This window comes from Ahaetulla prasina, chromosome 1 (assembly GCF_028640845.1).
Source record: "Ahaetulla prasina isolate Xishuangbanna chromosome 1, ASM2864084v1, whole genome shotgun sequence".
In the NCBI taxonomy this organism is placed as follows: Eukaryota; Metazoa; Chordata; class Lepidosauria; order Squamata; family Colubridae; genus Ahaetulla; species Ahaetulla prasina.
Window position 1 is genome coordinate 274,918,041 of NC_080539.1, and position 12,396 is coordinate 274,930,436.

General features: G+C 38.1%; 1 protein-coding gene across 11 annotated transcripts in view; it reads left to right on the top strand.

Moving 5' to 3' along the window:
* Positions 1–12,396, top strand: part of TEAD1 (TEA domain transcription factor 1) — a 245,365-nt gene that overhangs the window by 206,287 nt on the left and 26,682 nt on the right. For all 11 annotated transcript variants that reach the window (XM_058160221.1, XM_058160196.1, XM_058160257.1 and 8 more), the window contains one exon: positions 10,279–10,452. In XM_058160221.1, coding sequence (XP_058016204.1) covers positions 10,279–10,452 — 174 coding nt within the window. The remainder of the gene's footprint in view (positions 1–10,278; positions 10,453–12,396) is intronic.

The following is a 12,396-nucleotide window of genomic DNA, read 5'->3' on the forward strand; positions in this document are numbered from 1 at the left end:
TAAATCCCACTTTTATTACTTTTATAAGTAGTTCTAGACAGGGAATATACTATAATACTCCTTTCTCCACCTATTTTTCCCCACAATACTAACCCTTTGACATGAGTTGGACTTGAGAGTGCCTGGGCCAACGGCACCCAATCAGCTTTCATGCCTCTAAGGTGGAACTGGAACTCATAGTCTCCTGGTTTCTAGGCCATCTCATGGTCCACAGTATGCCATTGTAAGGCTCACTGCCTGAAAAGGTTGTCATCAAATGATCAACAGAAGGGGGCAAAAATATTCTTCAAACATAGATAATGCTGAAATGCATAGCAGGCAGATCAGGCAAGCTCAAGATGCTTGATAATTTTGGAAGAAAAGAAACAGAAAAAAATAGATTGTGGTATTTTTCCGTAATCCAAAGTGGAATGATTATATTGGTCCAATAACGGTCATTGTTTATGTTAGGAAGTACTCGTAGCAGTACTGAAGGCAAGATTGGAGTCTCTTTAAAAGAGCAGAATGTAGAAACACCAAATCAGCCCTTAATAAGGTCATTGTATGTTATCGTCAGATCCTACATTTCTGCAATAAAGATCATGTTATAATTTACACAGTTTTTGTAAGTATTTTGTATCATTTCTATCATTTCCAGAGGGTCTATAACCTGTAACCTTATGGGCCTTGGGGCTTTTCTCCATTCCTCTGGTGAGGAGCCCTGTGATTCCCATAGCTGTATGGCAATAAAAGAGGTTTTTGGGTTTTTTTGCATCTATCTCCAATTGCTTTCTTTGGTTCTTTATTTAAGTGTGCATTTTTTTCACAACAGATGACTAGTATTTCACGTGAAAAGTTGAAAGCTACATTCTACATCATGCAAATGATGAAATGTAGAAAAAGATCTTACAAGGGTTTTTTTATATCAGATCTTGGAAAAACAACATCAGCTTGAGCAGACAATATTGCAATAAGTGAAGTAATAGCCACACTCACTCTATGTATGGATTTTTTAAAATTGAATATTAAGAAGCTAGATTTTTATACTATAAGGCTTACAAGAAACTATAGCAATATTAAGAAATCTCACTTAATGATGTTGTATTAAATGAAATATAATTACTATATTTATATAATTCCCATTACTATTTTTTTCAATTGGCTTCTCTATGGAGTGTCACAAAAGAGTAAAAAACAATATATTTAGTTTGTTTTCACAGAGAGAAAACATGTTCAACTGAACGTTTTATAAAGATTCCCCCCTCCCCACAGATATTCCATGAACACATGGAATTTTTGATCTTAATTTTATCCAAAAGCTTGTGAACTACAATAGCCTGCAGAGGTATTTTGAGCTTTTTGTATGTATATAACTGTTTTCTCCAAGGCAGTGAGTATATGTGCAAGGAGATATTATCAAGAGTGTTTTTAGAATAATAGAGATCAGTTTTGTAGCACTATGACCTTGCCTAAGAGGAATCTTTACAACAATCTATGAATAAAAACTAAGAGCACAATGGTAAGAAATATTAATGGAAACAATAATGGTTCATTTTTCAGTGCTGCTCTTTGAAATGCTGAATAAATGTTAATGTTAGAAGTAAAGAGGATTTATCTCTTATAAGCTAAGATATTGATGTTAAGTGAGCCTATTAATACTTTGGATCAGTGATGATACATGTTTTAAACATTGAAATCCAAGTCTCATATTTGCTTTGTTCTGGTAATTGCTGATAGAAATTGCTAACAGATCAACCTGTATCTGTTAGTACTTTGGCCATTACCTTATCATCCTTTTTCAGTTAAAATCCATTATTTCCTTCAATTAGAAAATGTGGAATTAATTGAATTTAGCACATCATAGAATAGAATAGAATAGAATTTTTATTGGCCAAGTGTGACTGGACACACAAGGAATTTGTCTTGGTGCATATGCTCTCAGTGTACATAAAAGAAAAGATATGTTCATCATTTACAACACAATTGATGGTCAATATATCAATATAAATCATAAGGATTGCCAGCAACAAAGTTACAGTCATACAGTCATAAGTGGAAAGAGATTGGTGATGGGAACTATGAGAAGATTAATAGTAGTGCAGATTTAGTAAATAGTTTGACAGTGTTGAGGGAATTATTTGTTTAGCAGAGTGATGGCCTTCGGGAAAAAACTGTTCTTGTGTCTAATTGTTCTGTTGTGCAGTGCTCTATAGTGTCGTTTTGAGGGTAGGAGTTGTGTGTGAATTTGTGTGTGAATTTGTGTGTGTGTGTGTGTGTGTGTGTGTGTGTGAATTGCTGTGATTGCTTCTTTGGGTTTATATTTACCGGTTACTGATACAGCCATGCTGCAAATAAAAAGAATCTGAGTAAAGGAAATAACTAGTTGACTTGAGGGGCAGAGTAGAACATCATGAACAGAAATAAGACTTAACTTAAAGGGAGAATAACAGTAAGTATTTATTCCCTGTGTAATTTAAGAGAGAGTCGATAGAGATGGTATGCCATAAATAAGAAATGAAGTTGTATGTCGTGAGACCGGAAGTTGGCAAATGGGCCGTTTTTGGCCTCTGGAGGACCTCCGGGGGGTGGGGAAGGCCATTTTTGCCCTCCCCAGACTCCTAGAGAGGCTCTGGAGCCAGGTGACAGAGAAAAATGGGCCTTCCCCATCACACCCCGAGGCCCTCTGGAGGCAGGAAACAGCCTGTTTCCCTATTTCTGGTGGGCCCAGAAGGCCCGAAAATCAGCAGGAGCTGAGCTTGCGTGCCCACTGATATGGCTACACGTGCCACCTGTGGCACACATGCCATAGGTTCGCCATCACAGGCTTAGTGTGTTTTACAAGGGTTTTGCCAAAAACTGGCACTCACATCCGGGTTTTGGAAAAACCATGCCCATAGTCAATTATTGGTTTGCTTAACAACCATAGAGTTCACTTTACATCCTCCACATTCATTTTAACAACCACCACAAAAATGTTACAACAATTGACTGTAATGGGCATTATGATTGTATGTCGAAGGATACCTGAAACGAGAAGTTTCTTCTTCATGGAAGAACAACACAGACAAACAGCCAATTCAGTAGAATGTTGGCCTTTGCTGTCCATTTAGATGTTTTTTGGATTTGGGAATTGATTTATCATAATTCTCCCACCCTGAAAATACTGGGATGCTTTGCAAATCTAATGTGGATTTCTTTTCACAACAAAGCTGTTAGCTGAAGTTTTTTTTCTGTAATCGTAAAAATACATAGCATAGGAAGTCTTTCTAGAAATATTTTACAATATGTAAAATACGAGAAGAATTCTCCACTCCTCGGAAACCAATAAAATACCTTATTCCACCAGACTTGATATCCTGGGTCTTGAAAACTTGGAACTTCGTCGCCTTCGACAGGATCTGGGTTTAGCATATAAAATCATCCGTTGTAATGTCCTTCCTGTCAATGACTTTTTTAGTTTCAATAACAATATCACAAGAGCTACCAACAGATTTAAACTCAATGTCAACCGCTCCAGTTTAGATTGCAGAAAACACGATTTCTGTAACAGAATTGTATATGCTTGGAATGCATTACCTGACTCTGTGGTTTCTTCTCATAACCCCAAAGGCTTTACTCAAAAACTGTCCACGGTTGACCTCACCACTTTCCTAAGAGGACTCTAAGGGGCGTGCATAAGAGCACAAACGTGCCTACCGTTCCTGTCCTATTGTTTCTTCCCCTATGTATATATATGTTTATAGTACCTCGTTTCTCCTCATATATACGTTCATATATTATATAACCCTTTATGCAATGCTTGTATATATTGTTATGACAAATAAATAAATAAATAAATAAAATAAAATAAATGTATCTCACCATCTTTTATTTTAGCTGTTTAATTGAATTAGGAAAAAGCTAGAGTCTGTCGGATACACTGTTTAAAATATTTCTTAGGATAATCTGATAACTAATTGGTTCTGTTGCCTTGAATTAATTGTTTATTTCACTATATATCAATAAAACTGGCACGTATTGTCACATTCCCTCATCCTGTTTTAAAAGATCAGTTCAATTCATTATTTGGAATTTGATTGAAATCTCTCCCTTTAATCAAATTTCTAAATTTTAATGAATTTACTTTTTGCAGCAATCTTTGCATAAATTGGTTTTAGGTTAAAAATGAATGATGAAATATTGCTGTACACGATCACCTATTGCAATGCATGATGAGCTTTCTTAGGGCTCCTGGGATAGTGATGACTATGTAGGAAACAAAATAAAACCAAAATTGTTATTTCCTTATATATATCATATGCAGAAAACTATTCTGGCTATAATCCAGGAAGGTCCTCTGAAATAACTATGAGGTGGTATTTATTGTTAGAATAATCATTAAAATACCACTGGGAAAAATGTTGGAACGGCCTTCTTACATTACACTTTGACATAGGTTTTCTTGGTGGAAACAATGGAATTGGTTAATTTAGGCCACCGTGATAATGAATCTTACATTTCTATTTTCCTCTGTAGCATGTTCTGAAACAAACACAATAGATAATCTTGTTTATAACTATAATTAAAAAAAAGCTTGTAATGTTTACAGCTTTCTACTCTTATTGGGTTTGGATTGTGGTAGTTCTTTAAAAACAAAACAATGTCTGTTAGTAAGTAAAACAAATGCATCCCTATATAACAGTGATTTGTCTTGCTTCCTTTGAATTTCTAAATGGGTTATATAGGTTTTTATTCTAGTATTATTTCACAAGAGCCACTTTTCTGCATTCTTCAAATATAAGAATGTTTAGTAAGAAGCCGCCATCTCGAGGCTATATGGGTTACTTTAGACTATGCATTCATGAAAATACATTGTCAACCTCTTTTTACTTTCTCTGCTCCCTAGTGTGACAATATAACCTTCTTTTAAACAATGGCTACAACAGTAAAACAGCTTAGGTAGTCATATTGAAAACAGCAAACACCTTGGTGGGCAAATTTCTCTTTAGAAACAGATGTTATTTTATCTGGAATATTTGAGATTGAAAGAACGGTGACTGAATGACATATATTCATGATCTTTTCAAACCCAGATATTTTTTGAACTGGAAACTGAGTTGTAAAGGGTTTTTAACTGGAGCTTTTCCACTAACAAAACTATTCATGCTTTAGCCATCCTAGGCACACCATGTTATCTCACTGGAAAATGTTAAATTCATGGTTTATGTGTCAAAAGTAAGAGTGAGTGGAGTCCTTCTGTGCCTTGACAAATTTGAACAAAAGCAAAACTAGGTTTCGAACAGAAAGGATGGGGAAAAAAGGAAGAAGTTTGGTTGGGCTTTCTGTCCCAGTTCCTCATCATCACTTTAAAGCAGGGATCTCCAACCTTGGCAACTTTAAGCCTGGAGGACTTCAACTCCCAGAATTCTGGGAGTTGAAGTCTTCCAGGCTTAAAGTTGTCAAGTTTGGAGATCCCTGCTTTAAAGAATCCTTTTGGTGTAACCTTCTGTTATTGAACATCAATTTGGAAGGAAAATAATAATAATAATAATAATAATAATAATAATAATAATAATAATAATAATAATAATAATAATAATAATAATAATAATAATAATAATAATAATAATAATAATAATAATAATTTAATTTGTATACCGCCCTTCTCCCGAAGGACTCAGGCCGGTGCACAGCCAGAATAAAATACAAAGAACAACACATACAATACTAAGAACAACCCTTAAAAAAAATATTCAATTGGCCACATTTAAAATACAATATCCCTTATAGAATTTACAAAAATTTAAAACCCATAAAATCAATTTAAAATTTTAAAAATTCAAGCCAGTCCAGCAAGGCGGAATAAATAGGTTTTAAGTTCGCGGCGAAAGGTCCTGAGGTCAGGTAATTGTCCAAGTCCAGGGGGAAGTTCGTTCCACAGGGTAGGAGCCCCCACAGAGAAGGCCCTCCCCCTGGGGGCCGCCAGTCGACATTGCTTGGCTGACGGCACCCTAAGGAGTCCCTCTCTGTGAGAACGCACCGGTCGCTGGGAGATAGAAGATGGCAGTAGACGGTCCCGTAAATATCCCGGTCCTAAGCCATGGAGCGCTTTAAAGGTAGTCACCAATACCTTGAAGCGCACCCGGAAGACAACAGGCAGCCAGTGCAGTCTGACTGTACCGGGGTGCCGGCATCCACAGCCACTCCGTCTTGGAGGGATTAAGCTTGAGCCTGTTCCTCCCCATCCAGACCCGTATGGCTTCCAAACACCGGGACAGTACTTCGATAGCTTCGCTGGGGTGGCCTGGGGTGGAAAAGTACAGCTGCGTGTCATCAGCGTACAGTTGGTACCTCGCCCCAAAGCCACTGATGATCTCACCCAGTGGCTTCATATAGATGTTGAACAGGAGAGGCGAGAGAATCGATCCCTGCGGCACCCCACACATGAGGCGCCTCGGGGTCGATCTCTGCCCCCCTGTCAACACCGTCTGCGTCCGGTCAGAGAGGTAGGAGGAGAACCACCGATAAACGGTGCCTCCCACTCCCAAACCCTCCAACCGGCGCAGCAGGATACCATGGTCGATAGTATTGAAAGCCGCTGAGAGGTCTAATAGGATCAGGGCAGAGGAGTAATCCCTATCCCTGGCCTCCCTGATCCACCAACGTGATCAAAGCCGTCTCCGTATTGTATCCGGGCCGAAAGCCGGACTGGAACGGGTCTAGATAGACAGTTTCATCCAGGTACTGGGGTAGCTGACATGCCACCGCACTCTCTACAACCTTCGCAGTAAAGCGAAGATTGGAGACTGGACGGTAATTTCCTAAAACAGCTGGGTCCAGGGAAGGCTTCTTGAGGAGAGGTCTCACCACCGCCTCTTTCAAGGCAGCAGGAAAGACCCCCTCCCGCAAAGAAGCAAGGAGTATTTTTGCTGGTCTACTCCCTTTTTCAAATTTCCCAGCTTATATCTGCTTGTTAGCACATGCAGATCTTCTAGTGCCCAAACCAGAATGTGCGTGTGCATGTCGCCCACCTGGTCTTCTGGCTTCTGGCACGTGCATGTGCACCGGCCAGCTAGTCTTCAGGTTTCCAGGCATGCGCAAAGATCAGCTGGCCGGCACGCACCAGAACCAGAAGAGCAGCTGGTGATGGCATGCATGCCCACAGAGAGGGCTCTGTGTGCCACCTCTGGCATGCATGCCATAGGTTTGCCATCATGGTTCTAGGCCAAGGGTGTCAAACTGGTGACCTGCAGGCTGGATGTGCCATGCACAGGCCCCACCAACTCCAGCTCCATGAATGGGAAAAATGTTGTGAAATATCACGTGACGGCAACGTGACATGGCAAGTTTGACACCCATGTTCTAGGCTGTTCTCAACCATGTCAGTGATTTTTGAAGCATATCAGCAGTTGCCTCCAAGTTCTATTTATTGTCTATTAGAAACATTCATAAGTAAAGGAATAAGACATTCGGTAGAGTATAGCATTTACAGTAACATAAGAAGAAAATAATCATTCATGTAATGTCAAAATAAAACATTTATGTTCTAAGGATATTGTCAGATGAGGCCATACCATCTGTTCCTTTAAAAACATACTGGATTTTTTTTCCTGCTGCTACAGCAGCATCTGGTATTTTCAGAAAGATCTGCAAACAACTGTAATAGCTTTACAACTGTCTTCAACTTAAATTGCACTGCCTTCTGTAACAAATCCTTTTAGTTTCTGAATTATGTTTTTCGAAACTGATTTTCATGGACTTAAAAGCAGAAGTAACCAGCCTAAGACCTGGGATGTGTGAATTCCTCTGATCTACTGGATCTCTGATTCCAAAACTGCTTTGGAATCTGCTAACATACATGTTCCCTCCTTCTCTGGCTTCGCTCCAAGTCCCAGAGGCAGGCCGGGTGGAGGAGATGATGAGGCTTCTGTCTCCTGCATCTCCTCCGTCTCAGGCCACGCCTCAAGACCCAGCTGCTGACAATCAGTCGTGGCTGGACCCCCGATATTGCAGACAGGAGAGACGGCAACATCAAAAGAAAGGGTGGGGCAGGCATAGAGAGTGCTGAGTCATGGAGCCACACTCCAAAGGATATAAAAGCAGGAGGGGCTGCCCTATAGTTCTTGTGGCAAACAAACAATTGAAAACGTTGGCTGTACTTTGGCTCCTGGATTCTGTTTCGTTTCCTTCTGAACTTTGGGATTGTTCCAGCTCGGACTGCAGTCGCTCTGATAGATAAGAGGACTTGGCAAGAATAAATTGCTGGCACATCTAGTCAGTTTGTGTTTCTAATTGATTGTGGTTTGGGGGGGGACAGAACAGGTTGTAACACAGCTGTGGGTTCTTAAAGGAGCTATTATTTCTAGAAGTAGAACTACTAAGAGTAGAAACTGAACCAATAAATTCTGGGTTCAGATGTATCAGATTACATGAGACTTGCTAAGTGATGGTGACCATGTGTGGAATATTCACTACCAATCTACAACTGGTAATTTTTATAAATTCATACGGTCGTCTTCCGCAGGTATCAGAAGATCGGTAGGACCAAAGACCACCTTCGCATTAGTTAATTGATTAATTTACTTGTGTGAGTGACAAGGGGGGAGGGAGAGAATAAGAATTGTGGAGTTCAGATAACATGCTAAACCAATGTAAATTATATGGTTTAACATGGTTTATAAATCAAAATAACATAACATAACATACTTTGTAATATAACCACTTTGTTTTTGATAGAAGAAAGGGGGGAATCTAAATGCAATAAATAAATAAGATTTCCCCCATAGGCTGAAAAGATTCTCAGATAATATGTGAATCAACCTCTTCCTTCTTTGAAACACTGTGTAAATATTTTTGTTAGCCTCTATTTTATCCATGGGGGATTCTGTATAAGCCAAAACAAAAATGTTAAAATAAATTCCTAGTGATTTTTTTAGAACTGATAAACAGTATGCATGCAACTTAATAATCCTGTGTTGGTTCAACATCCAACCAGTCTGAAGTTCTTGAAGTGTGCTTAATGTAGCATCTTAATCCAGAATTCTAAAGAGACCGTAGAAGGAAGCCTGAGAAGTAATCCAGCTAGCATCCCTAAGGATATTTCAATATGAGTGTTTGGAAACAAGAAATATGAAACCTAAATTTGGAACTGCATTATTTTTACTAAAAAGGTACATCATGGTACATATTATAAGTCTTTTACATATATCGTTTTGAAGTGAGCTTTAAAGAGCTTAGTAAGCTTGTTGCTTCTGTAGTTGTCCTATATTTGCACAGACGCTGTATGGTAATTACTTGGAGTTACCGAATAGGATGATAATTACTGTAATTCTTGTGTAACTGATCGGTATGCAAGTTAAGCCTGCCCTTTCAAAAGCTTTTGCTCATAAGCATTCATTCATTCATGCATTTGTTCATTCGTGCGTTAGCTTCTCCCATTCATTTGTTTACTTTTCTGACCTATATACTTTGTCCTTTAAAACAGAAATACCCTTTCTCTAGCTCTCTGATCTAGAAGATAGAAAAAGTTTTCTACTTGTGCTTGGCAATAGTGTGATTTTGACTATTAGGAAAGAAAGATTCTTTTTGGTTTGTATTTGGAGGGGGAAATTCAAATGGTGGAAAAAAAGGGGGAACTAGTTTGCAATTGTTTAAGTTGAATTTAGATGTCATAAAATGCTACTCTTGATTCTGAAATAAAAAACTGATAATGCTGACTATAGATACACATTAATAAATTGGTTTTATTCATTGGTTACACTTTATACTGCATGGATCAGAAAGAGAGCTGAGAAAATGTTGACAGACCCATCACATCCTGAACATAAACTGTTTAAACTCCTCTCCTCTGAATGACACTATAGAGCATTGCATGCCAAAACAACTAGACACAAAGACACTTTTTTCCCTTGTGCCATCACTCATGAACACCTAATTGCCACAGTGCTGTCTTATGTCTAAGGATATTTACCCATGTAAAGGCTATTATCCTTCTAATCTTTTCTACTACCTTCTCCATTGGTATCTTATGATGATATACTTCGTTGTTTGTATGTACACTGAATGCTTATGCACTGGAGACAAGTCCAAACACACCTGGCCAATAAAGTATTCTATTCTGTTCTGTTTATTTAAATGAGGGTTATTTAGTAGTTAAGTACTATACTGTATCAAACTAAAGGTTATCTAGCTCAGATTGATTTCTGTTGCATTGCATATGTAATACTATACTGGCTATCTTCCTTTTAGGAAGAAATATCTTTTATGTTCATCTAACTTTTACAAATATATTTTAATTATAAATATATTTTTCCTTTGCAGTATAACAAACACCTCTTTGTGCACATTGGACACGCCAACCACTCTTATAGCGATCCATTGCTGGAGTCAGTGGACATTCGTCAGATTTATGACAAATTCCCTGAAAAGAAGGGAGGCTTGAAGGAACTGTTTGGAAAAGGACCCCAGAATGCCTTCTTCCTAGTAAAATTTTGGGTGAGTAAGATTATTAAGCAAATATTGCCTGAGTTTTACGCATGTGCATCTTTAGTTTTGTGTTTTCTGAATGTTAAAATAAACTTGGCTGGTATACAGTAGGTAAATGGAAGGACTTTTTTCTCTCCTAAGGAATAATTCAGTCTTACCCAGAGACATGACAATAGATTCCAAAGGACATAGAAGGCACTTCACTTGGATTGGCTACTCACAATGTGTTAAGGGCTCTAGCTGAAGTGGTTTCTAAAAGAACAGGCATATGGAAGACAAGTCCACTACTAAATTTTAGTCATGATTGGAAGAAATGTCTTTTCCTAAGAAGCAATAGTAGAAAAAGGGCTGTTATCTTTGGCCTCTGTTTGGGAACTTTGGAGGAATCTAGGTGGCTAGAATGGAATATTAGGCTAGAAGGATTTCTGCTATAATAAAGAGGCAGTGTTGTATAGTGTTATGGCATTAAGGCAATGGTGGAATTCAATTTTTTTACTACCGGTTCTGTGGGTGTAGCTTGGTGGGCATGGCAGGGGAAGGATACTGCAAAATCTCCATTCCCTCACCACTCCAGGAGAAGGATACTGCAAAATCTCATTCCCATCCCACTCCAGGGGAAGGATATTGCAAAATCCCCATTCTCCCCCCACTCCTGGGGCCAGCCAAATGTGGTATTTGCCGGTTCTCCAAACTACTCAAAATTTCCACTACTGGTTCTCCAGAACCTGTCAGAACCTGCTGAATAGTACCCCTGCATTAAGGTCTTGAATTAGGAGGGGAGGTTCACATTTAGTATCAGCTATGATGCTCACTGCATTACTTTGGAAAAGCCACTATTTTGTAATGCAGCCTTTGTCTCAAATTATTGTGATCAGGAAGAAAAACGGAGGAAGAGGTGCTAGTGATGTCACATTAAGTTCCTGAAATAATTTATTACAATAATCCAATGATTATATTATTTGTTACTATCAAGTCTTACCAAATTATCCAATGCCACAGATCATCCATTTAATTTAACACATTTTAAACTTTTGACCCAAAATATATATTTACTAATGTTCTAAATATATACCAGAGTTTTACCAAGATAACTTAGGATGCAAATCAGTTATATAGTACTCTGGTTTGACATCCTATTCCAAAACTGAAATGCCATATATTATTTCTTACCTTTGTTTCATAATTGTAGTATGAGCAATTTTCAGTTTCAAAATCCCAACAGGTCCTGGAAATACATGGACAATTTGCAGCTATTTCTAGAATATTGTTTTGGCAATATATTTTTAGAAGAATGTGCTCTATATACCAACAATATATATGCAAATCCAGTTTAATGCAATCACATTGGATGAATGGAATAGATAGTCAACTGCTAAGCAGGCCCCGATTTGGAAGAATTTATCATTGTTAAAGATTGTTCATTGTAAAGATCTATAACTTTAGAGTTTCACTCCCTTGTACTTTTCCAAACCATTTTCCTAGCCACATTTAAATTTTACTTCTCCTGCAGTCTTTTTCCTAAGAAATTTTGTCTTTTTTCCCCGTATGAATTGTAATTTACTGAACTGGACTATCTATAAAATGTATTTCTTTGGTAGTATGCTTCAGTGATGTAAGGTGTCTACTTCAGCTTTTCATTATATTTTAGAAATGTGAAACCCTCTTTGGAAGATGAATGTTATATCAGAAGGTATTAATAGAGTGCAGCTACATTTCAGGGAAGAGACACTGTAGCCAAGAGGTTAGATTAAAAAAGAGTAATTAAGCTAAGGAAAGTATTTGACACATCGCATTAGCTGCTCAAACCTTAGATTAACCTATTTTGCTAAGTACGGCAAGGCACACATTGGCATCCCTACTATTAATGCATAATTAGACGATCATCAGAAAATTGAAAATAGAATAAAACAGCAGAATAACACAGCTATTCAATTACTCAAGTAAGGATGGCCA